Genomic DNA, 26149 nt, shown 5'->3' with positions numbered 1-26149 from the left:
GTTGTGGGTAATTTTAAGGCAAGTAACGAAGAATCTCTTTTATAGACTGTTAAGTCTATTATTTAGGGTTTCTCTTTAACACCAAGTTATTTCATTGTACCCACCTCATCATGTAGAATCTATACCGTTCTGTCCTAAGCTACCCATCCAAGAAGCTTCACATTGCAACTTCAATATACCTAGAGGAGGATGAGACCATTTGCTTGGAGGAGGTTTCTGCTTGTGGTGCTCTTTCACTGTAACTCAAGTATACACATATTGTTTATAAGAAATTTTATTTTCATTGTGTGTGGCTAGCATTTCTTGAAAGAAACTACAATTATTTTTATTTTTCACAATCCGAAACTAAACAGTAGGAATTTGCATTTAAACTATAATCCTTTTAATATACAAGATCGTTGTAGCATCCGTTGTGAAACCCGTCTTTGGTCTAGCCCCAACTGTACTAATTAAGAAGAAATGTTTGAAAGTTTTGGCATTGTCCACCAATAGCATCATCAGGGTCCAAGGTAGGATGATCATCCATGGTGATTTGGTTCTTTGATGGTGTTTGGTAAAAAAAAAGTGGTTTTAATACAAGAATTAGAAGAAAAGAGTGAGCATTACAAATACCAAAACTAAATGGGTCCAACCGGAAGTAACACAAACATAGGATCTATTACGTACACTAAACTCTGTAAAAACGGGTTGGAGATGACCAAAAAAAAAAACAAAGAATCTGGAACCTTTTGGGTTTGGGTTTAATCTGGAACCTTTTAGGTTTGGGTTTAAAGCATTTGACAACAATGAATTATCATCAAGCCCTGAAGAGAAGCTCGACAGCTTCGAAGAAGAGAGCTGCGATCTCGGGAGTGGGAGTCTTCACTGCGCATTTGAGACCTGGTTGGCCCACCATTGCAGTGAGCTCGATCAAAAACGGTACATCTCGTGGATCCTTTGCTGATAAGTAGATCACGTCTTGGTTCCCATTCTTGCGCTTTGCTATGAAGAACATGTTGAATGCTGTAAGCAAATCAATAGTTGATTCGATGCTAGCGATGGTGATCCCGGGGAATTCTTTCTGGACTTCATTCGAGTCCGGTAATGACCTCCATGTCTGTGAAAAGACAAACCAAAACGTATATTGGTTTAAAAATTGCAGATATATCCAAAAAAGCCCAAACTATACAAACCTATCTCCTTGACAGAATTGGTTTTACAGTTGCCACTATTTTACTAAACCCGAACAGATGCGAATAGTCCAAATTTTATGGATGTTTGGTACAAAGCTATGTTACCTCAAGGAAGGTTCCACGTTCCATTCTACCGTCTTCACCGAAAAGAACATGAAGTATAATCTTATCAGTGAAGTACCAAACAGGCTGCTGATTGTTTTTAACAGCGACTTGTAATAGAGAGCTTGGAGGCCCAGCAGACATGTTTTGGAACAAGACCATAGGTAGCATTGTCCTGGAAGATGTTCCGGGTTGCATTGGCGGAATCTGAAACAGTACAAACACGGAATCAGTTCTAAAGATTCGTACCTAAGTTTCAGACAGAAAAGTAGATTCAGATAGAGTACCTGAAGAGGTCCAGCAGCTGCGAGGCCGAATGTGTTCTTGTTGAACTGAATCATGAAACCATCAAGTACCGACTGCGAGTTGTTCTCGAAGAGCATACTGTAGAATACTTGTCCATCTCTTCGGGATAATTGAGCGCTTATCTGCAGACCTTGACCACTTGAAGCTGGCACGACAACTGGCAAAGGAGGACTGTGATCGAGTTCATAAGATTCGATGAGCTTCAGTATGAAATAGGCAACCGAAATTGATCTAATGTAATAAACTAATCCCTACGATTAGAAAGTTTCATTATTCAAGACATGACTCACCCAGATGGGGTAATGGGTTCATCAACTGGGACAATAGCGGCATTATCCAATCCCATCAGATCACCTAGCAAATCGGGCACAGGAGCTGGGACCGCTGGTGCAGGAGCTGGTTGTCTTCCGGCAGACTGTGGGATATTACCTGTGGTGGCAGGCGGGGAAGCTGCACTATCAACCGGATTACTAGATGAGTATCCTGCTTCGCTTCCTTCCGCAAAGTCTTCGTCTTCTGTTTTCTGAACTGTGGTTTTCAAGCGGGTAACAAAAGCTTCTGGGGGTTTATGGTACACAGACGACAAGGTCGAAATATTTGTAAGCAGCTCATCAAGAAGTGATGGGTCTAGTTGATTTGAGTCATCAGTAATCACAGGTTTTTCAGCTAAAACAACATCCTTGGCCGCCTAGTGGAGAGAAATAACGAGATCAGCCATATATATATCACAGGTATTGTTGCTTGAATAAACAATTCTGAATATATTACTTCTGGACTAGCTGAGTACTAAAAAGCTATAAACTATCAAGATGACACACACCTCAGGATCAGTAGATAGAAGGCGCCAGTATATGTATGCACGATCTCTGAGATCAGGATTATCCGTCTCCACAGTAGCGTTATTTAAGACAACCTAAAAACATCAAACATAACGTAATGCCTGTCATCACATACATGCACATCATTCGATCATAAAACAGTGTGAGCAAGGGAAAGGCCGAACCTGAATCATCTGTTGAGGGCCGTCAGTTGGCTTCTTTAGAAATAGCTTAACAGTAGCAGTGAGAAGCTGCAGCTGGACCTGTGCTGGTTCTTCAGGAAAACTCTCAAGGAAACTTTCAAGAAGCTCATCGGCATTGTCAATTCTTTCAGCATATTCACCAATAATCCATATCATAGATGCCTTCAAGTTGCAATTTTGAAATAGATGTACAAATCAGTGATATATGGTCAAAATTAAGATAGTATTTCAATTTAATGAACCAAGAAAACAAGAAAGGTCATTACCTTAGCTTCTGGTTCATCCAAAGTGTCTAAACTCTCACAGAGTGTTGCAATAATGGACTCATACCTGTATGGAATTTGAAATCGCATCAAAAATATTTAATATTTAAAGAAGACTTCAAGATGCCATTACGACAGTGATTAAGAAATGTCAACTTACGTGTTTGGATATCTTCTGAAGATATCTTTGATGACAATAATGGCCTCCTGAACAACATAGTTTACTTTGATCTTGATCAACTCAAGCAAAACACTGATGCACCGTTCAGCTGCTCTCTCTAGTTTAATAGCACATCGGCCTATTGCACGAACAGCCTTTCTAACGAAATCAACGTCTACTTCTGTGGCATACTCTTTGAACTCCAGAAGAACCTGTAGTATCATTTTCCAAAAATCATAATGATATGCACCAACAATAATAGAGACATACAGAAGATGGTAAAGTTCAGTGACGATACCTGGTCTATGTTTCTGTCAGAGGCAAGTTTTATCATAATCTCTAACTTCTCCATCTTAACATAAATTGGGTCGTTGTACTTACAGAAGAAAACCTAAAAGAAAAAAAAAGAAAGATAATTTGCAACATAAGTAATAAATGCAAGGATACAACAGTTGCGTCGTCTGAGAATCAACGAAGCACAGGTCAAACTACCTTAATTTCATGGGCAAGGATAGTGGGTCGTTTCTGGACAATAAGATTAATGTTACGAAGTGCAACATATTGTATCTCAGGTTCTGCAGAAAGCAATGTAACAAGGGGTGGAGCCATCTTCTTGCAAAGATTACGAATAACGTCTGTACTAGTAATAAGTTCCATTTGTTGAAGGATCATCTGTAAGGCAATTACCAAAAACAGAACAGAAAGTGGGAGCACATTACAAAATATGCAAAGGTATAGCTGATGGCTTACAAACAAGTTTGACGAGCTACCAAAGCAGTAGAGGAAAAACAATCAAATGAAAGTTGCTCACCTTAACAGCTGAAAGCACAACAGCGCAGTTGGCATGTTGCAGCCTTGGCGTGACTCTCTCAACAATATTTTCAGCTTCGCGGGGATCAGCTGCTTTATACCTCGATAAAGCATCTAAAATAAAAACTTGACCCCACCTGCGATGATCATAGTGAGTACTAATAGTGGAGGTGACAAAAGCTTATCCAACACTCATTTCCCCAAAATTCAAAATAGTGGGTCATTTATCTACAGATAAAACCTTCAATAACGAAAAAGTAATTCCCAAACTGCTGTCTGATAATGGACATGAAAACAAAGCATAAACAACTGAGGCCATACCACATCTAGCTAGCAATTTCATAATCCATCACCGTTCCACTAACCTCTAATCTTAGGTCAATACCTTTTATGTTCTTAGACTAGGAAAGCTTTCGACGACTGGCCATAAATATTCAATACTAAACAGAATGCAGTGAAACAATAGAAATGGCGATAAGGAGTGGACTTACTCAGTGCATTCATTTAGAGCGGTAAGGAGCTTTGTAAGGGTTGTACTATTGATCTCAAATACGGGGCTAGTACTATTCTCTTGAATCTCTGCAAGGGCTGCTACAGCATTGGCAACAACCATCGGATTGTTATCTGATATCAAATCCTTCAAGGCGTCAAGGAAACCCCTATCCTCAACCAATTCAGCATTTATGTCAAAAAGCTTAGCAACGCAAATAGCGGCCGTCTTCCGGACATATGGATCATCATCCTAAAGAAAACATTATGCACAGGATAGAGTAAATACTGACTAGTTAAGATGAAACAGATTCTTAAGGGCAATAATTAAGATGTTGGTATCAAATCCCAAAGAAGCGGTAAGATTTAAAACTCAACCTTTAGGCACTTTTGAAGAGGATCACATAGATATTCTGTGATCTTATCAACACGAATGCAGCCCATTGTCCGCACAGCCAAAGCGCGGATCAACGGATTTGGATCCTGTGAATCCTGCAGAATACAAATTAACAATTAAGTTAATGATCACTTGATCAGTTCCTTTCCATTCTCTCTTATTCCCCCAGGGTCAGAAAAGAGCAAAGGAATGGCACTATGTTTGATTCGGATTAATGGGAATACAATATGCCAGGTGTTTGAGTGTTACCTTTACAAAAGTATTAACTGCCAGAATAGCAAGATCTGGCTGGCTTTTCGCATAATTAATGAGATACAAGTAAACAAGCTTCTTCAACTCCAAATTTTCCGTTTGCATGCAATTGACTACATCAGTAAAAAGTGATGAAACATCCTTTCCAACAGTCATTGCTGCAATAACCTTCTTAACTGCATCTTTTCTCTTATCCTAGGAAACATAAAGTATACAAGAAAAGTTAACAAAACTGAAGCCAAAATAGAAAATCACCCTTCCTTCTTGATATCATTAACATATGTATCCTACTGAACAGTAACTTTGAGCACAACCAATGTCAGTCGTACTAAAGTTAATACTCAATAGCATAGTCTAGCCTCTTCCTTTGCAAAAACAACTCCTAGATCAAAACGGCAGTTCACTGATCCTCTAACAATTGCACTGATACAGATATAACGAGTTCTGATTCACCAACCTAAGCTCAACTAATAAGTTAATACGAGATTGCACACATCCAACGCATACGCCATTCTCAATTTCTCTCCAATTCGAGCTATATCTCAAAGAATCATCCTTCTTCCACAAAAAATAACGAAACCAATTCCACTAAAAACAGCAACACAACTTTACAAATTGAAAACTCAAATCCAGATCTACCAAAATTTGCATAAGAATAACAAAATTATAAAGGAGAAGGATCATCGAACGAGAGATCGTTAATGTAATAATGGCGGCGGATCACAGATCCACATTTAAAGACAAAAAAAAAAAAAAAAGAGTGAGATTAAGAAGAAGAAGAAAAAAAAAACCTTATACTGGGAATTAAGCTCTTCCTTGAGCTCAGGGATCTCTCCCTTCTTCGTCGTCGAGAAGTATTTCGAATCGTGACCACTCATTTTCTCCTTTCTTCGACCCAGACGAGGATCTTTCTTCTCCGAGATTATGTGAGACAGAGAGACACACAGAGACGATGACGGAGAAATGGTGAAACGGAAGACGCCGGTGACGATTTTTCATCGAATAATGGGCCGATTTTTTTATGGGCTTAGTGATAAATTCAGCCCATGTTGGAAATTATCCACGGTGGCTTTTTGAATAATTTAGCGAAATTAATATTTGGTTATATTATTTAGAGAGTATTTTCAAATTAGTCCCTGTACTTTTATATTAGTACAGAAAGGACCTCTTGGTTTAAATAAATGGTAATCTTGAGCTTCTTGTGTGTGAGTGAGAGAATTAATAATGAAACTGACATATTATTTGTAACTCTAAATGACAACGACGAAGAGACCTCATCAAAATCTTGATAAAATCATAATTCTTTTTGTTGTCTCTTTATAAACCACAAAAAAACTTTGAATAAACCTTTTTCCAACATGATAATGATTACTAACACGCTCTCTTTGATGTATTTTTGTTCTTTCTTTCTCTGATCGATGGAAGCTTTTAATTGGTTGGCGTTTACATTTAAGATATTTTTTTTCTTTTACTTTTTGTCGAAACATTTAAGATAATGTTGGTTTTGTAAAATATATGTGTTTGCTACTAGTGCATGTTTATAATCCCTTTTATAATATTGGGTTTTGTCGTAAGAACTAAGAAGTGCCTGTTGACACAGAGCTTTTGACAAGTCGTACATATTTTTAAAGAATATCGCATGCATGAACCTTCGCTGATAGAAGCATTGACATATTCAACAAGATAAGAGAGCTTTAGTGACGTATGGATGAACTTTCAACGGTGGCGTCACTAACAAATGGAATGTAGAAAATATTCAAATTATTCTATATGTTTTCAGTGTTTTAGTAGATCCGATTTGGTGACGAGATAATTAACTAATTATAGGGATTATCCAATCAGAATAACGAAACCTACTAAAGAGTTTGGAAAAATGAGAACAAAAATTAAAGATCTCTATGTAAACTTGGAACATGCTCCCACTACAAAAAAAAAAAAAAAAAAAAGCTTAAGTTAAATCACTTAAATTGAATCATAAAACTAAGTGATATTATTTTAAATTATTTTTTTATAATTGATACAAAAATTAAAATGTAATATAAGTTGCAATAACCGATGCCGTTATTAATTTGTGATCAATTGATTAAAACTGATGCAAAACTAAATTAATTTGTATTAGTTTTACATACTGATACAAATATATAAAATATACATCATTTAAATAATTGATTTATTTATTCATTATATTGACATCAATTAAGAAAATGATATATAATTTACATCAGTAAAAGTGATATATAATTTACATCAGTAAAAGTGATGCTGATTAAATTATATTAATTACATCGAAAAACAAAAATAAAAAATTATATCGGTCTTATAAAACGGGTAATTTAGCATCACTTTTTATAATGACTTCACTTCACTTTTTTTATAATTGACCATTTTTTATGTAGTGTCGGCTCAAACTTTACATATACCATTTGGACGTTGTGTCCTACTACCCTCAGCAGTCAGCACATGTACTAATTAACCCGGCACTGACTAGGAATACGGTTTAACTTCATTTAGCTATTTGAGTACGTAGGACATATATGTATACATTATATTCGTTAGATTTGATTCGATCCAGTCATATATATATATATATATATACACACATAATAATTCAAAACAAAACAAATAATAGAATAGTGGTATATTATATATATATATATGTTTATAACGGAGCAAATCACAATCTATACTTTCTGTGTATCACACAACTGTATAGTGTTTATTTGGATTTTGTGTGATTTATTAAGTACATGTATATACATATGGTAGAGACGAAAAGGAACATAGATACTGATTGATTTTTGTTTCAAGAACTATGTCTTGTGTAGAGCTCTGATATATCGGAGCCCGGATTTATAACATAACTCAATAGACCAAAATTTGATGTCTTATCATTTTTCAAATTTGAAGGAGACATATTTAAAATTTAATCCAGAACTTAGAATATTCATCGGATATTAAGAAGTTATATTCTATGTTTTTTAAAAAAAAAACCTTAGAATATTCATCAGATTATATATAGGAAAAATGATTGTGAGCTACATAAATTATACTCAAACACATGCAAACAAAACCACCATTAATTGATACTTTCCACTTCACCACTGAACCAAACCGAATCAGAATCCGAATACATCTCCGTGTAATTCGCCTTCGGCAAGAACCGGTTACGACAAATCGGACACGTCATCTTGCAACAGTCAACTACCCAACGGTCTAAACAACGATGGTGGAACACGTGTCCACACTTCGGAAGCTTCCTAACCTTATCGTAAGACTTGAAATCAGCTAAACACACCGTACAACAATCATCCGGAACGGTCAAAAGATCCGAGATACGAACCACGGGGACAAACTCGTCGGCAAGACTCGCTGACTTCGAGAGCGTGTGTCTGGTCGGGTCGCGGTGAGAGGTATCGTGGTATAGAAAACTAGGTAGAACGATGTAAGGGCAAAGAGCATCGACGATGTCTCTGATGAAACCAATGACGTAAAGTGCCTTTAGTACGTACCCTGGTATCTGAAAATCCTTGAAACCTATTAGAACAACACCCATGACTATGAGTCAGAGAGAGAGAGAGAGAGAGAGAGAGAGAGAGAGAGAGAGAGACGAAGCTTGAGGTGTGGGAATAAGAATAACAAGAGACAAGTATGATTGTGTTTAAACTTTAAAGCGTAATATATATAATTTAATCCGGTGGCTGAAGATATTTGATTAATCAATGGTGGGTCAATTGATTGTATAACATATAATTACTTTTCTCTGATAAGTTCTTTCATTAGTATGCATGAACGTGAATCAATAGAAATGATTCTTCACCGAACCGTCGAAAGTTCTAAAGTCCCAAGGGTAAAAGCTATATATTTTCTTTAAATATATTTTCTTTAAATTAAGCTATGTAACAATTGGGGATGTAGCTCAGATGGTAGAGCGCTCGCTTAGCATGCGAGAGGTACGGGGATCGATACCCCGCATCTCCATTTCATTTTTGTTGTGTTTATCTTTATTTTTGTCATTTTATGTTTGTTCCCTTTAATATTCTGAATCCATTGGTTTATCAAAAGAAAAGCATTTTGAGTTACCAAAATTACAACTAAAAACAAAATTTAATTTCTCCCAATAAACAAAATATAAGTTTTATATTCGGTTCAATTTTGGCTACAAATATTTTAATGTCAACCAAACCGAATCAAACTTCTTAAATCTGTTCAAATCGGAACAATCTTCATAGAGAGAGATAAACTTTCTCTTCTACTAACTAAATGTCGATTCAACTAATTTAACTTTCTGAGATGGCTCAGTACTCTAATGATCTTTGTGATTTTACATGTAAACAGGCTACCGTTGGACCATGTAACACTTGAAACTGGGGGAGCAATTCAAATGGAAAAGGTTAGATTTGGTGATGCGTCTCTACTTAGCTATAGTTTAGCATGTATGCATTCATCATTGATTGTTTTCTATTTTCGTGCTTAAATTGTGAATCATAAGTATTTCATTACATAAAATCCTGTAAAAATGTTTTCTGGTTCAAGTTATGATTATTTTTAAGATTCTTGTTTTCGTTTTGGTGATCAATACGTTGAGACATGAATTTGCTATTCTCTTGAGTGTCACAAATTTTTTTGTTTATCATCTGCTTGTTTATCACATTAATGTTAGAAGTGTTCATCTATAAAAATGCCACAGCTCAGTTTTATGTTCTTCTTATGATGAGTTTATGACTATGAAATGGGTACATGTTGGTGGTGTGTTATCCCATGTTATTTATTATAATGCTAGTGCGTGAGAGGCAAGTATATCCCGAGTTGTCTATTCTAATTATGGTGCGTGAATGAGAGTAGATGATTATAGTGCATGATACGAGGTAATTTAAATTACCTCTTTACCAGTCGTGTGTTGCCTATTTAAATGCCTCAGCTCGGTTTTAAGACTCTTTTTACGATGAGTCTGTAAATCAGAAATGGAATGATGGTGGTGCGTGAGTGAGAAACTATGTCCGTGTTGCCTATTCAAATGCCTCGAGTTGGTTTCAAGACTCTTGTTATGATGAGTCTATAAACCAGAATACGTAGATTGATGGTAGTGCATGAAATAAGGTAATTTAAATTACCTCTTTGCGAGTCTCGTGTTGCCTATTCAAATGCCTCGGCTTGATCGGTTTTAAGACTTCTCTTATGATGAGATATAAATCAGAAATAAAATGATAGTGGTGCGTGATTGCGTGAGTGAGAAACTCTGTCCCATGTTGCCTATTCAAATGCCTCGGCGCTGATTTAGATTTTTAAGAGTCTATAAAAAAAAAATAGATGGTTGGTAAGAAATTTTGATGCTTGTCCTTACACAAGGCAATGAGGTAATATTAATAGTAGTGTTACAAAAGGAAATGAGATGTATTTTTACCATGTTTTTGAGGCACATACCTCAGCAAAAAAGGGATTGTAGAGGATAATATTGTTGTTGAAGTTTACAGGTTTGAAGTAGATTGATCTCTTAAAGCAATAAGAATTACAAGCAATTCTTCTTCAGGTTGATTGATGGATTATAATGATTGTTGGTTGTTGTATGTATCTATGAGAATAAATTAATTATTGTATTGAGTGAAATTCTTAGCTTATTGTTGAGATATTAACGTCAACTGATTACATTTTGCTGACTTTATGTTATTGCAACATTACCAGGTGATCTGACATATGATGAGGTATTAAACTCTAATGTTTGGTAAGTGATGGATCTTGATTCAAGCAATTCTAGTGCTTCTAGATGCATTAAGTCTCCTATATGATTGGATTTATCTTTTTTTTTCTTTTCAATTAAAAAGGAGCGAAAAACTCCTAACATATATCTGTTATGGTTTGCTGAGAGTCTCTAATGTTCCAAAATAAGTGGAAAATAGAGACTTGAGCTACTAAGATGGCTATCAATGGCCCAAAAAACAACCAACACTAACACAAAGTTTTTTTTTTGTCAGATTGACTTTCAAAACGTTTTCATCTAAATGACTCAACTTGGTCGCGAAGGCCTAAAACGACTTTGAGAAATTTTTTTTACAAATTATTATTATTTTTTTATATCAAATTGTTTCTCAAAAAAAATTCTCAAAATTGTTTTCAACTAGAAAGTTTCTCAAAAACTACTATTGTTTTACAAATTGTTTTTTTGGGAAAATTTTTACAAATTGTTATAAAAGGTAAAAACAAAGGGAATATGAAACCTCCTTTTAGATTATTTATTTATGTCTGGTTCGAATTTCTTGTGAGTTGGGTGCATATTTGTTAATTGTTAATGAATCTATTTGCATAGTGATCATTTGACACGATGATGTGTTTAGTCTAAGGAACCAAGGAACTAATTGTTTAAGAAAATACGAATTCATATAGCTTTGATTAAGTAACTGAATCGAACACTGAATGTACATTGATATTAAAAAGTTTTCTCCACCATTCCTTGTTTTGTAATTTGAACTAATCTAGTTCACATAATGAATATATACAACAACTTTTACATTGTAACGTGAGACTGTTTTATACGTCAATGCTGGGTTCTTCATAAGATAAGAATGCTATATATACAAATCTGTGTGGCAAACAAACCAACAAAAACAAGTAAGTTGAATCATGTCTCCTCGTTCTTCACTTGGATCCAACACCAGATTCTGTCTTTCCGCGACTAAAAACCCCAAAATCAGATTCCGCAGTCACAAGATGAAGGGTTTCATTGCCAAGGTTAACCACAAATGTTGTTATCAATCGAACAAAACCTTTCGTATCTTTGAACATATCCCCATAAAGCAACCGTTACAGTATTCTTAACTAAAAATGGTTCCAAATACTTGATTATCCTCCGTCTTAACGTAGCATCACTGATCTTTATGTTTTACTTAAAAGAGCAAAAATTTTGAAATGGGTCGCAGTGACTTCAACCCAGATCATTTAGAGTCCACACTCCACACATGTGACCCAAACCCCTAAACCAACTCTAGTTACTTACTCTACACAAGTGAGTCCGTGACCCGGACCAGCTTCAATTTAAAATTAAGTTATTTACAACAAACTTGAAACTTGAAATTAAGTTATGACCTAGTAATCACTACATAGTTAGTATTTGGAAATTTGAAGTATAAGAGTCATCCAACGCTTACTAATGAGAGAACTCATGTCATGGTTCAAGAAAATTTTCAAGAGAAGAAAGTGTCTCTAGTAAACCTGTTTTTGAGATAAATAAATTCTACACTACTTAATATTTTTCTTTCTTAATACGGAAGAATAATGGAAAAAATGATATTTGAAACGCATAAACAAAATATAAATACGGAGCAAAATTTAAATAATTAGCCGGCAAAACCAGGATTAAAAGGCCTAACAAGGTGTTACCTCTAATATATATTTTTCTGACACCTCTAATATATTTTTTTGTCTCTTTAAAAAAAAAATTTATTACAAAAATTGATATCACTTAACTTCAGTGACTTCACCTGCTCTACATACACCAACATTTATCCATAATGTATTATTCCTCTTTGTTTGTAATACTCTGCAACAATTTTTTCTCGGTGACTGCCCAAGAAAAACAACAATCAATTAGAATTAACATATTAATGTAATGAAAAAAGCTTCACATCTTTAAAAATTAAATCTTTCACTTACCCTATTCCATAGGTGAGGATCCGGTTTTTTATAAACGACTATAGTGTTGATCTCCTCCGGGTTAGCCATATCCCAGCGGCAAGCCGGATGCCGAACTTGATGCCTCGTGTATTCGCTAACCGTCGTGTTCAACTGCGGGTCGAATTTCACATTTGACATGTAAAAAACAAACGGTGTTTGGCAAGAATTGCGACTCACGGGCCTAGTATTGAATGCATAGGCGGTGTAATCCGCTTTTTTGTACCAATTCAAGAAAGTTCTAGAAGGCATTTCCATTTCGCGAGGAGAAAAGGATCCGCGGAACACCTGGACCGTATATCCCCATGAGACCGAAATCGTCCAGCTTTTGTACTTGTCATAGCATATTGATTGCTGGAGAATCCCAGCTGAATCAATTTTTATCGGTGTAGTTAGTTTCTTGATGGCGCGAACGCGAGTCATGTTTGGAAAAATCGGTTCCACCACATCAAGATGGTGCATTGATACAAACGGTGTTACCGGATGGGCTGCTAGGAGGCCAAAGAGGTTCCCATGAACATCGTACTACAAAAGGAAAACAAAAAAAACTGAATTAATAAAACCGTAGGCTTCACGTGCTACGTTGCGCGTAGAGTGAAAAAGAGAGTCACACGTCTTTAAGAAGACCTTTAAAGGTTGAAACTGACACACGGGTCTTATTCCGACATCTAGGAATCTACCTACGGTTACCTGCTCAAGCGCCACGTGTTCGAATTATTCTGCTTTAATCACTATTTAATTCGTTTGAAATAAACTACTAATGAACATCAACCAAAGCTTAGAGCAATTCACGTTTCTTCTTTTAATCAAATGATATAACGAAGCTTGTTGTTTGTTATTTCCAATGGTTTCTTTTTGGTCGGCTGTTTTAAAATGGGTTAGCAAATTAGTAGTGCGACAGCGACACAAAACTCGGATCTCCATAAATTAAGTATTTAATGTCAAGTATTATGTTAATGAATTCAAATGCCATAAAGATTCACACACCTACCAAAAAATTTATTATTGAAACGGATGTGAAATCATTAAACAGTCTAAAATTTGTGCAGAAAGCATTTACCTTAATCTGTTAAACTTACCTCTCAAGATCTCATTTAAAAACGTTAAACAAGTTTTAACAAATCCATTGTCACTAATCTCTAATCTTGAACTAATAAATCATACCAAACTTTAAGCTACACGTACCATTAATGTCAAATTATACACACCAATCATCGAATTTGCCGATTTCACTAGTTTTTCTAATTTTGTTAAGCCAAACTCATTTGGAATCAAACCAATCTAAGCAATCCCCATTTGGACTCAAAGCAATCTAAGCAATACCCATTTTCACAAAATCAACAAGACCAAAATCAAAAACTACTTACTTGATGGAAACCAATCTCCTTAGTTAATGGAACACCAAGCTCAGCCATACAAGCTTGCATCCGATCATCAGAACCATACAAAGCCGGATACCTCTGAATACACCGATCTTGCATCTTACTCAAAGCCACAGCCAAAGGATAACTAATAGCAAAACCTCCACCACCATAAGCCATCCCATAAGAGAAAAAAATGTTCTGCAAATGAGATTCCGACAAGCTCCCAATATAATACATCTGCTCGTGATCATACTTCCTCAAAACCCTAATCAGATTATCCGTAACAAACACGGTATCGTCATCACCCATCACGAACCACCTCACGTTCTTCTTCGAAACAGAATCAAGATTCATCAGCGTCTCCGAAACGATCCTCGAGATCCGAATCGCTGATCGGTGTCCTTTCTTGTTAGTGTAAGGAAACGACGACGTGTTACCGGAGATTCTCACCGGCGGGAGGTTTTCTTGATCTCCGGCGTCGGATTTAATCTTTACCTCTTTGTCTAACCACACGTAGCCTCTCATCTTCTTTGGTTTAAACCAAATCTTGATGTACTCTTTCCTATGTTTCCATAGCTTCGACGACGCAGCAATCCCGAAAACAACATGGTTTAGATCGGTCGGTTCAGGCTCCACCGCCGTAACCGGAACCGTGACTGCTTTTTTCTCGGGTCGTCTTTGATGGTGGAGGATTGAGTCGGAGGAGGTTAGATCTTCGCAAGGTTGTGAAGTGGAGACGATCTTGAGAGTGTAGATGATGTAAGTGACGGAGATGAAGAGGATGAACCAGATTATTAAACGACCGGGTCGGGTCATGGATATATTCGATGAGCTCCGATCCCATTTGGGTTTCTCCGATGAGTCCTTTTGGTTTCCTTTCATAAACAGTGGATATAGAAATATGAATTTGTGAAAAAAACCAAACCGTTAACTGTAGAAAAACAAAAACTGATGGGGTTTGTCTGAAAATAAAAATAAAAATTTATGAGTTTTTTGCTTTTGTTTTTGTTCTTTTTTTCTGGATAGAGAGAGAGAGAGTACTAAGCTAATGCTCTCACACTATAAAAGTAGAAGAAAGAAACCAAATGAGAAGAACCAAATTATTTCAACTTTGTGTGGGACGTCTGACTGTTCCCTCAGCTTCCGTCGTGGGTCATACTGAATGATCTACGTGTCGAGATTTGCTCTGATTACGTCATTTACCAGACCATATAAAATTTTGTCAATATACAAAATAACTCAGAAATCTTAAGTAAATTAACAAAATGAGTATATATATTTTTTTGTGGAAAATGGATTCACTTCCAAAAAGAGTAAATTGATAAAGGCCCTCGTAAGAGACTTTTAACGCTTTAAAATTATTTAAATTATTTACAGCTGTTTTTAGCCAATCAGATTTTTATTGCTTTTTTTTAAGTTTTGAAAATCACTTCTTTTTTTTTCTTTCTTGTTTTCTCATTTTTTTAAAGAGTCAAAACCATGATTAAAAACTAAACAATTATAATTTTTTTCTCCCATTATATTTAAAAGCTCTCCAAAGTATTTGTATATATATTTTACATATTATATTTTTATAAATTAATAATTCACATTTTTTTTTTCTTTTAAGATCCATTTCAATAATAATTTTTCTTTTTTCATCATCATCATTAATAATAGTGTAAAAAAGTTTATGAAATTCATCATTAATAAGAGAGTAACATTCAAAACAATGTATTGATTAATATTTAATAGATTTTTGACTACTCATATAAGTATATAACTACTAAATTAAAAAAAAACATACAAAACAATTAAAATCAATGAAAATTAATCACCAAAAACAAAAGAAAAACAGAGTTTTCAAACAAAAAAATCACATATTTGATTGACTTACATTTTTAAAATTTTTAATTTATCATTAATAAAATTTATTCTTGTTATTAAATTGGTATATAAATTAAATTCTAGTATAATTTCTATTTATTAAATTGTATTATTAATATATAATAATAATATAAAAACAGCTACAGCTTTAAAAGTTGCTAGTAAACAATTATATTTTAACAGTTAAAGTTTTTACAGTCAAATCATCTACAGCAAAATTCTCTACAGCTAAAATTTTAAAATCAAAGTCTCTACAGCCAAAAGTAACAGCCATTACCAATCGGGGCCAAAATCATCATTTTAAAGAAACAAGATACAAAAAATACGGTTTTCTGGTTAAGAGGAAAACGAGATAAGTTTTCGTATGACTTTAAAAGTACATGTTATTTGTTATAAAATATGTTATATTAAATTAAAGAATATAATATATAAACATTTTAAAAGAACATGTTATTTGTTAGATTTTAAAGTATTTTATGTATAAACATTTTTTTTTATCATAATTGAATCAACAAGACTCGATTTATAGTCAATCTCTACTACGTGGGATAACATAAACTTTAAATTTTATATGTTAAGCAATTTAATTTATATCATAAACATGTTTTTTTTTTGTAATACATTGTGTTTTTACAAACAACATGCTCAATATAATTTGTCAATTTTATATGTTACACATTATTTCCAAAATCACACAAAAATTATTTCTTTTCGCCACCAAATATTTTTCTTCTTCTTTCTAAAATAAAAATGGTAATTTTTCAGTTCGTTCATATTAAAACATAAATCCATAATTGTTTTCTAACTAAAAATGATTCATAGTTAAATTATGTTAAATTGTTCAATTATTGACGAAATTAGTGGAATAATCTAAGTAGTCCACTAAACTAGTGAACTAACTTTCTATTTTCTTTCTTTTCTAAACTTCTACTCCATTTAGTTTTATTAAATGGATAGATTAATTTTAATATTAATTTATAGGGAGAGATTTTTAGTCTATAGTGTATTTTTTAAGATATGATGCGATTTAACAAAGAGCAAAAGGAAAAAAGCTCCCAGGCAAGAGTCCCTAGGTCAACCGAAAGAAGTATGGCTTTTTCAAAAAACCGGATCTCACCTACTATTCTATACTAGAAGAAGTTTTATCCCGCGGTCCGTTACGTGAGACTACTGCCTACCGTTGGATATTCACTCACCTCCGGCAACCCTCCTCCGCATTTCATCGGAATTCCATCTCCAAAGATGTTTCTCCATGAATAAGCGTAATTCTCCAACTCTAAATCTCTCGTATGGATGTTTTCTCCCCCTCATTGATCCCCTGCTCCCTTTCGTTCTTTTAACTCTGTTTTAAACCTTACTCTGATTGTTGAAAAATCTCATCTCCTGGTGAGTAACCCTTACCGTCCCTCGCACCACCCGCTTTACCTGAGAACCCTGGCTATCATGGACCGGAGAATCCCCTACCACTTGAAAGGCAAAGGAGTGGACTTAGGCTTCTCCCCTCCCCAACCCAAACGTCTAAAAGCCCCAGAGCTGGATACAACAGAACTCATCGCAGCTAATACCCTCACCCTGATGGGAAGGCTCATAAACCCTTCAAGCCAACGGCTCTGGACCCTGTTTCCTTTTCTCTCAAACCGGTGGAACTTAAAAGGCAAAGCCTCAGGCTCAGATCTAGGAAAAGGCTACTTCCAGTTTACTTTTGAACTCGAGGAGAACCTTCAAAAAGTACTCGACAATAGACCATATCATTATGACCAATGGATGGTTATCTTACAAAGATGGGAACCAATCATCTCAGAATCATTCGCTTCACAGATCCCTTTCTGGATAGAGGTACAAGGGCTCCCAAAACATTTCTGGCAGCCAGCTATGCTTAACCTAATCGGAGAAGCTCTAGGGGGAATCCTCGACATGGAGATTACATCTTCATCAGTCAAACTCAAGGTCATGCTAAATGGTCTCCTACCCCTAACCATGGAAACAATTGTTGAGTTCCCAGATGGCAATGAATCGCTCATATCACTTGACTATAACAATCTGAAGAACCATTGCTCCTACTGCTTCAGGCTATCACATGAGAAGAAAAACTGCCCTGGTTTCATTGCGGAACAAGGGGCAAAAGATACATCTCTATCTCTGAGATACCACGGGAACAGAGAGTGGAAAAATGAAACTACTATATTCCAGCGGACAAATTTTTACCTCCAAAAGACATATCCCACTACTCAGAACAAAGAAGAGAACTCTCTTCGCAAACACTGAGCCACTACCACAGAAGTGGAATCAATAGGACCCCTAGACCCTCTCACTCCCCCCCCCCTCAGGAGTCCCTCCAATCAAGGAAAAGAAAACTGGATGAGGAATGGTACAATCACCATCGCCAATCGGATATCGAATATCTTGGACACAGATCAACCTCTGGTAGGCCTAGACTACCAAGATCATCAAGCGATTACAGGGAGCTGTCTACTAGGTCCTATCACAGTCGTGAGGATGACACCAGAAGATCACCCAGGGTATGGTGAGAGAAGCCTTCTCCAAGACCAGAAAACTCAGAAACTTCAAGATCAAGGTGGCCACCTCTTGAACAAACTATCTCTTCAGCAGAGGTGACTCCACCTCCACCCCCTCCGATACCGACAACAGAAGAGGTTCTAGGGGAGTTAAGAGAAGTCACGGTCCAATACATAAACTGTGCAGATCCCACAGAAAGTGCTGCAAGGAGACGTAGAGTAATGCAAGGTGAAGAGAAGGATTTAACAGCTGATACTGCAAACCGTATAATAGAGGCAGCTGTTTTGTCGCAGCAAGCGTACCTGAACTCCTCTGATAATCCGGCTGAAACTGCTCCAGAAGATCATCCTATCATCTCCCTCCCTCCGACTGATATAACACAAGGGGTAACACCAGCTCCAAAGAAGAAAAGGGGTCGACCATCCCTCCAAAAGGCCCAAAACAAAAGCCCCTTGAGACTCTATGGTGCAAAGTCTAGTAAGCGCAACTTATGTCTGGCTCATAACTCACCTCGACGAAGAACACCACTAGAGGGAGGCTCTTCTGTTGCTCGAGGCGAAACCAGCAACTCGGGTCCCAAGGCTCTGCCAAAACAAAAGGTTAATACCTCTGAGAACAGATCACAACCATCTTAAAGCAAAGGGGCCCCAAAAACAACTATCATACCTGCAATAGCTAAGAAAAGGGTGGATTTTCACAATCCACCCGCTCCTCTTCCTTAAAAGTTCTGAGTTGGAACTGTTGTGGGTTGGGGAATCCCATAACAGTCCAACGACTCCGCGAGATGCAGTCCAAAATCTCGCCAAAAATAATATTCCTCATGGAGACAAAAAATCCCGATGATAAGGTCCTGAACTCTCTGACTAGTCTAAATCTCCAATCCCACCACCTTGTGTCTCCCCACAGCCTAGGAGGAGGAGGTCTAGCTAGCTCTGTTATGGAAACAAGAGGTTGAGGTCATAGTCATATCAATCTGTCCAAATTTTATAGACACAAAAATCAAAGCCGAAGGAAAAAATTTCTTTGCCACATTTGTGTATGGAGAGCCAGATAGAGCAAAAAGAAAACTTATCTCGGACACTTTAACCCTCTTAGGACAGAGCATAAATGAACCTTGGTACCTGACAGGAGATTTTAACGATATCATCGAGGCATCCGAGAAGCAAGGAGGCCCTGTGAGACATGAAGGAACCTTTGTTGATATCAGATCCTTCATGGCAGAATGTGATCTTTTTGACCTCCGCCATTCTGGCAACTTCTTGTCATGGAGAGGGAAGAGAAATGATCACCTGGTTTTCTGCAGACTAGATCGAGCCATGGCTAATGGATTGTGGGCTGAACAGTACCCATTTAGCTGATGCGAATACCTAAATTTTGAAGGTTCGGATCACCGTCCTCTAATCACCCAACTCGACCTAACCAAGAGAAGGAAGAAATGTATCTTTAGATACGACCGCATGCTCAAGGAAAAATCAGAAGTAACTAAACTTATCCAAGAAGCTTAAAGTTTTGATGATCAAGAAGAAGTGGAAGAAAAAATCAGGCGGTGTCGAACAGAGATCATTCTTTGGTCCAAAATTCATCACCTTAATAGCCGACAACTGATCGCATATCTTAAAGAGAAGCTACAGGCATCAATGACAAGCACATCTGTGCCCCAAGATGAAATCTCTTCCATTAATAATGCCCTGCTCTCTGCCTATCAAGCTGAAGAGAATTACTGGAAACAAAGAAATCGTCAGTTGTGGTTAGCTCTTGGAGATTAAAATACATGAAACTTTCATGCTACCACCAGAAGCAGAACAACTATTAACAAATTCTCGGTCATTGAATACACTGAAGGAGCTGCGGTGCATGAAGAAACTGAGATCCTAGAGGTTATTACTAAGTACTTCACAGAGATGTTTACCTCTCTCCCCGGTGAAAGAACCAGTCTTGTCAAAGAAGCAATCAAACCGTGTATATCTCCTGAAGTCAATGACTCTCTAATAGCTTTACCTTCCCCTGAAGAAATCAAAAGGGCATGCTTCTCTATTCACCCGGATAAAGCTCCGGGGCCTGATGGTTTTTCTGTGAGCTTCTTTCAAACCAACTAGAGTACGGTGGGAACTAACATCATTCTGGAGGTCCAATCCTTCTTCTCCTCTACCAACCTGCAACAGTCCATAAACAAGACTCACATAAGGCTGATCCCAAAAATCCAAAGTCCTCAGAAAATGGCAGATGACCGACCAATTGCTTTGTGCACCGTCTTCTACAAGATCATTTCTAAGCTGCTGTCTAGACGACTCCAACCAATCCTGCAAAATATTATCTCTGAGAACCAATCAGCCTTTGTCCCAAATAGAGCAATTTCAGACAATGTTCTGATAACACACGAGGTTCTACATTATCTAAAGACTTCAGCAGCCACAAAAAGATGCTATATGGCTGTAAAGACTGATATGAGTAAAGCCTATGATCGACTAGAGTGGGATTTCCTTGAAACAGTTATGCAAGAAATGGGCTTTCACCAAAGGTGGATAAGGTGGATTATGCACTGTGTATTGACAGTATCATACACTTTCCTCTTGAATGGAGCAGAACAAGGTTTAGTCCAACCTCTTAAAGGTATCCGTCAAGGCGATCCACTCTCCCCTTACCTGTTTATTCTCTGCGGTGAGGTTCTTTTGCGTCTCTGCCTTAGAACACAACAGGATGGACGACTCCCTGGCGTGAGAATAGCGCTAGGATGCCCTAGAATTCATCACCTCCTGTTTGCAGACCACAATATGTTCTTCTGCCAATCTGATGCCCGTAGCTGTGCAACCCTGCTGAATATCCTACAAAAATACGAGAATGCATCAGGCCAAATGATTAATAAGGCAAAGTCGGCAATTACTTTCTCCTCCAAAACAGGGGAGGACACAAAAGGTGAGGCACAACGAATTTTAGGTATCCAAAAGGTAGGTGGTTTAGGAAAGTACCTAAGCCTACCTGAGATGTTTGGAAGGAAGAAACGTGATCTGTTTAACCAAATCATAGACCGTATCAGGCAACGTTCCCGTAGCTTCTCTTCTAAATGCCTCTCTTCAGCTGGCAAGACCACCATGCTCAAATCTGTCCTCTCAGCCATGCCCACCTATACGATGTCCTGCTTTAAGTTGCCTAATTCCTTATGCAAAAGAATTCAATCTGCTTTGACCCGCTTCTGGTGGGACTCATCTGATGGCAAAAAGAAAATGTCGTGGATCGCTTGGTCTAAGCTAACAAGGTCAAAGAGAGACGGGGGTATAGGGTTTAAAGACATTACCAACTTTAAAAACGCCCTCCTCGCAAAAGTGGGCTGGAGGATCCTGAATAAACCTGAATCTCTCTTAGCAAGAACCCTCCTAGGTAAATATTGCAAGACCTCTGACTTTCTCACTTGTAAAGTTGCTACAACAGCCTCCCACGGCTGGAGGGGTATTTGCATAGGAAGAGACCTTCTCAAGTCCCAATTGAGTAAAGCCATCAGCTCGGGAGCGAACACTTCTGTATGGTTTGAACCCTGGATTTCTCTGACTTCACCAGTTACACCTATGGGACCACCACCAAGAGACTCACAAATATGCAAGTGCAGGATCTCATTTGCCCTGTCACGAAGAATTGGGATCATGATAAGATTCGCCAAACCATACCTTGCTATGAAGATGAAATCCTCCTTCTTAGGCCTAGTACCTTTGATGCCCCAGACCGTTACCACTGGCTAGCTACTAAGTCAGGCGAGTACACAGCCAAGTCAGGATATCATGAAGCATCGAATGGACTAAGATACCGCCCTACTCTAGATGCAACTCTAAAGGAATTCAACAAGATCAATTGTGTGTGGAATCTACGCTGCTCCCCAAAAGTTAAATTCCTTCTCTGGAAAAGCCTAAACAATGCACTACCAACTGGGCACAATCTCCAGGAGAGGAATATCAATCCGGAGGCTCGCTGCCCCCATTGCAACGATCAGGAATCATGCTTCCATTTGTTCTTCAATTGTCCCTTTGCCAAACAAGTGTGGAACCTGGCCCCCTTCAAACTCTCACCAAACCTAGATCTAATTATCAATATGCGATAAAGAGTTGAAGCAACGAACAATCTGATATGTCTTCCTCCGACGGGAATCAACCAAGGACCTCTATCACCGTGGATCCTGTGGGGATTATGGACCACCAGGAACAAAAAGATATTTGATCAGAAATCTTTAAACGGAACAGAAACCATCAACATCGCCGTCCAACACGCCCGTGAATGGAAATCAGCCCAAGAGCCACATCTGCAGATCTCTCAATTGAAACAGATCTGTCCAAATCCAGCTCACTCTACAACCACGATCCAATGCTTTTCAGATGCAGCATGGCGAGCTGATTCGCTTGACGCGGGATTAGGTTGGATCTTTCGCAATCGCCTCTCAAATCCGATGACACAGGGCCAATCTTTGGCAAAATACATGAGCTCCCCTCTAATGGCAGAAGCCTTAGCTCTCTTCTCTGCTATCCAGCACGCCCTCGATCTCGGATTCAACAACATCTCTTTTGCTTCAGATTCGCAACAGCTGATCAAAGCACTCAACTCAGAGCCCTTCTCAAAGAAACTCTACGGGATTCAACATGATATCCTCCTTTTATCTTTCGACTTCGATGTCTGTAATTTTCATTTTGTTAAGAGAAAAAATAATAGAAGACTTGATGAAATAGCTAAATCGGCTCTTCTATCCCACCCGGTCTGTACCACTTAATTATCAATTGAAATCACCGGTTTGACCAAAAAAAAATGATGTTATTTAACAGAATATAAATCAAATTATTTTTGATAATTACAAGCATACTCAAAACGATTTACTAATTCAAATAATGTAAATATATTTGAACCTTCTATATTACATAATATTTTTTAGTATATTGCTAATTCTATATATATATATAGAAGCCAATTTAAAATCAATAAATTTCTTATTTAGCATACAATTAGCTTGTTCGTTTGGCTGACGCAGGTACCTGCGGCTGCGGCAGACACAGGTACACTTGTTCGTTTGCTTGCCGCAGGTACATGCGTCAAGACGCTGCGGCAAACGCTGCAACATGCGTCTAACATTTTTAAACGTTACTTTGATTCAACGGTTAAAAACGTAAACGCAGCCGCAGCTGCCTGCATCAACCAAACGAACAAGCCCAATATAATAATTGCAATTGTCGTAGACATAGTGGCGGTTTGTGTGGAGTCTAGGAAGCAACATGTTTTTTTTTTTATCATATAAAATAGTCTCTGTTTCTAGTAGAAAATTAATGTTCTAGGATTTATTTTTGTCTCTAAAAAATTGATGTTGTATATTAAAAAGTTAAAATAGTTTTTCTACTTTATGTTTTTTCATATATGTCATTTTTCTAATGGTTTATATTTTCACTTTCCCTCAAAAAAAATAATTAAAAACTAATTTACAAATAAAAGTTTTAATATGTGTGATAATGACTAACATTAATGTCGGAGGGACAGAGAGAGTACACTGATTTCTTCATTTGTATCTGCCGATCGATACACATATATCATCATATTTACATGTGCTTCCGACGAATCTTGTAATGTTTTTTCAACGTCTTTGTATTATTTGTTGACTGTCGAATCTATTTATTCAAAATGACATAACTAAATTGATTTTTTAAAAGATAATCACGATCCAAACACTCATCATCACATGGGATTATATGGTTCTGTGTAAAGCAAAGAAAAAATAGCACACATACGGATTTTTTTTTTTATCTCTAAACATAACATACAAGATGATGGATTGGTGATGATCATCATCTAGACCTAGACAAAACCGAAATAATAGAGTGCAAAGCGGTTGCAGCGATCCGCGATTTGATCTGTCCGCGTTTTGGAATCATCCTAAGTTCTCCAGAATGATCTCCTTGCCTCCTTCTCTTCACGGAAACACCAGAATCTCCCTTCACTAGTTCCCCATTCATAGTGTAAGCAAAATTATAAGGGAACCAGTTTCTTTCTCAGCACGTAACCTTTAGAAGCTTGGAGATTTTCCTTAAATCTAAATATCTTCCAATGTTTGTGCTTATATAGAGGAGCGGTATAGAGAGACACGGATTATGGTGTTGCTAGTGGGAAGCTGCTTCGTTTCTTGAGTCGCTGACAGGTTAAGTAGTTAGGACACATGCCAACTTGCAACATTGGTTACATGACAAATTTATAAATTTAAAAAAATTGTTTTGTAATGATGTTTGATGGTATTGGACCGTTTGTGCGGTCGGGTGTTTATCTTTTCAATGTTTTTGCCGACAGATTACAGGCAACGACGATGCAATGACAAAATATGTGTTTAACCCAGTGTTAGAGATATTCCATATCGAGCTCATGTAACAAATATCAAAGGTTGATGTTAACACACAATCCAGTAAATAATTTAACCACCGCGGATATACACTACTCGGTGAACAAAAATATATACTGTATAAGGAAAGTTGCATGCTTAAGAAATAAAAAAGTATATTTTGTTGTTAAACTTTTATTATAAATCAGTATGCAAACTAGGAAAAGTCCTATTGTTTTAACAAGTACATATATGTGGCCGGTTGTTTTTTTTTCTGTCTTTTCTGATAAATTTCGGTTGACATATATAGTCTTTTGGAGGATAACAATAAGACCAGTGTGCATTGATTTGTGATTTAAGATTCTCAAATGGGTAATCGGTTATAAGCCGTTTTTTTTATCTATCGACATTGTTACAATCGGTCGATTAGGCTTGTTTGATTAACCGTAGGAAACTGGAAACACACAATTAATCAGTTGATCAAAAAAAGAGAAAAAAACAAACAAACCAGTTATCAATCTAGCTAAATCAACATTAGTTTGATAAAATCAAAATCAGAATTAACTGGTATTATAGGAACCCTTACTAAAGTTTTAGCCTTTTAGGGAATTCTCCTAAAATCTGGAGTATTTTTTTTTTTTTTTTTGTTCAACTGGAGTATTTTTTATATTTCTTAATTTTAGAAAACAAAACATGGTACTTTTGGTAATTTCTTTTTTTAAACGAAGCCATCTTTGTTTTTACTTTCAAATAATGCTAAGCGGCTTCAAAACCTTGGCATTTAAAAAAAATTGAGAAAAACAAAAATTGTTTTTTGCTTACTATTTGTCGACAAGTGAGTTACCAAGAAATTCTAGTATTGCTTGTTTTATGAATTTACTGTGTTTATTTATATCCGATCGAGTATATCATAGAAAGACATAGTCAAAGTCAAGCACCTACAAGGGTTTCCATAATTAACTGAACATGTATTATACAATTTATACTAAAATTTTAAATTGTTGCTAGCGTAACTAATATATATATATATATATATATATATATATATATATATATAAGTGTCCCTGATCACATCATTATTATTTGACTATAATTGAGGTTAATCAAATGTAATGTTATACGTAAGAAAATTCAGTTACGCGTACCTTACCTAACTAGAGATCATAATAGCTTTGTAAAATTAATTTTTAAAATGTAAGAAAAACTGACCTTTCCTTATTGGTTTACTGATGCAAGATCGTTCAAGAAACATGATTGGTGATAGTTTTTCGTGCAACTTTCATTCTAGCCAATATTAAAAATTGATGAATAATTGTGGCATTTGAAATTGAATCTTCAACATAACTAATTATAAATAAGGGTCAAGACCATTTCTATTGTGATACCGTAAACACAAGGGTAAGGAATGAATAAAGAGAAGCTATTGGCCGTGAAGGG

At 36.6% G+C, this 26149-nt stretch overlaps 4 protein-coding genes and 1 non-coding gene across 6 annotated transcripts; 2 read left to right on the top strand and 3 right to left on the bottom strand.

Annotated features, from left to right (window-relative positions):
- Positions 1–549: 549 nt before the first annotated feature.
- On the bottom strand, positions 550–6164 carry LOC104737136 (beta-adaptin-like protein B). Its single transcript, XM_087480883.1, has 15 exons — positions 5764–6164; positions 4970–5167; positions 4702–4815; positions 4326–4576; positions 3836–3971; positions 3517–3696; positions 3323–3415; positions 3025–3236; positions 2868–2931; positions 2584–2763; positions 2401–2493; positions 1871–2268; positions 1562–1751; positions 1278–1481; positions 550–1096 (listed from the first exon to the last, which is right to left on the bottom strand). The coding sequence occupies exons 1-15, from the start codon at positions 5848–5850 to the stop codon at positions 797–799; spliced, it is 2700 nt and encodes an 899-aa protein (XP_087337009.1). The 5' UTR covers positions 5851–6164; the 3' UTR covers positions 550–796.
- A 1674-nt stretch (positions 6165–7838) lies between these two features.
- LOC104737135 (E3 ubiquitin-protein ligase RHA1B) lies at positions 7839–8590 on the bottom strand. Its single transcript, XM_010457241.3, has one exon. It carries the CDS (start codon positions 8523–8525, stop codon positions 8049–8051), a length of 477 nt encoding a protein of 158 aa, XP_010455543.2. The 5' UTR covers positions 8526–8590; the 3' UTR covers positions 7839–8048.
- A 287-nt stretch (positions 8591–8877) lies between these two features.
- TRNAA-AGC (transfer RNA alanine (anticodon AGC)) lies at positions 8878–8950 on the top strand. The gene has a single exon. It is a non-coding gene; the product is annotated as a tRNA-Ala (tRNA).
- Positions 8951–12253: 3303 nt separating this feature from the next.
- On the bottom strand, positions 12254–15101 carry LOC104737134 (uncharacterized). 2 transcript variants are annotated; one of them, XR_015577390.1, is made up of 4 exons: positions 14002–15101; positions 12861–13159; positions 12617–12748; positions 12254–12526 (listed from the first exon to the last, which is right to left on the bottom strand). XR_015577390.1 is itself a non-coding variant. In XM_087480123.1 (3 exons), exons 1-3 carry the CDS (start codon positions 14878–14880, stop codon positions 12422–12424), a joined length of 1527 nt encoding a protein of 508 aa, XP_087336249.1. In that variant the 5' UTR covers positions 14881–15101; the 3' UTR covers positions 12254–12421. The 2 variants fall into 2 exon arrangements, 1 of the variants encoding a protein (XP_087336249.1); XM_087480123.1 differs by having other exon boundaries at positions 12617–13159.
- Positions 15102–17307: 2206 nt separating this feature from the next.
- On the top strand, positions 17308–18129 carry LOC147929840 (uncharacterized). Its single transcript, XM_087480746.1, has one exon. It carries the CDS (start codon positions 17308–17310, stop codon positions 18127–18129), a length of 822 nt encoding a protein of 273 aa, XP_087336872.1.
- The last annotated feature ends 8020 nt before the right edge of the window (positions 18130–26149 follow it).

This window comes from Camelina sativa, chromosome 13 (assembly GCF_030686135.1).
Source record: "Camelina sativa cultivar CO46 ecotype springtype chromosome 13, ASM3068613v1".
Lineage (NCBI taxonomy): Eukaryota > Viridiplantae > Streptophyta > Magnoliopsida > Brassicales > Brassicaceae > Camelina > Camelina sativa.
Note: the sequence above shows the minus strand (reverse complement) of the source record. Positions and strands in the feature narration are given on the sequence as shown.

Bases quoted from the DNA above. Each gene is read 5' to 3' on its own strand.
- LOC104737136 (XM_087480883.1), bottom strand. From the start codon at position 5,850: ATGAGTGGTCACGATTCGAAATACTTCTCGACGACGAAGAAGGGAGAG. The intron at 2,932-3,024 runs GTAAGTTGACAT...AATTCCATACAG, and splicing joins TTCAGAAGATATCCAAACAC to GTATGAGTCCATTATTGCAA. The intron at 1,752-1,870 runs GTGAGTCATGTC...ACTCGATCACAG, and splicing joins GAACCCATTACCCCATCTGG to TCCTCCTTTGCCAGTTGTCG.
- LOC104737135 (XM_010457241.3), bottom strand. From the start codon at position 8,525: ATGGGTGTTGTTCTAATAGGTTTCAAGGATTTTCAGATACCAGGGTAC.
- LOC104737134 (XM_087480123.1), bottom strand. From the start codon at position 14,880: ATGAAAGGAAACCAAAAGGACTCATCGGAGAAACCCAAATGGGATCGG. The intron at 13,160-14,001 runs GTAAGTAGTTTT...TTCCTTTTGTAG, and splicing joins AGGAGATTGGTTTCCATCAA to TACGATGTTCATGGGAACCT. The intron at 12,527-12,616 runs GTAAGTGAAAGA...TTTCTTGGGCAG, and splicing joins ATCCTCACCTATGGAATAGG to TCACCGAGAAAAAATTGTTG.
- LOC147929840 (XM_087480746.1), top strand. From the start codon at position 17,308: ATGGACCGGAGAATCCCCTACCACTTGAAAGGCAAAGGAGTGGACTTA.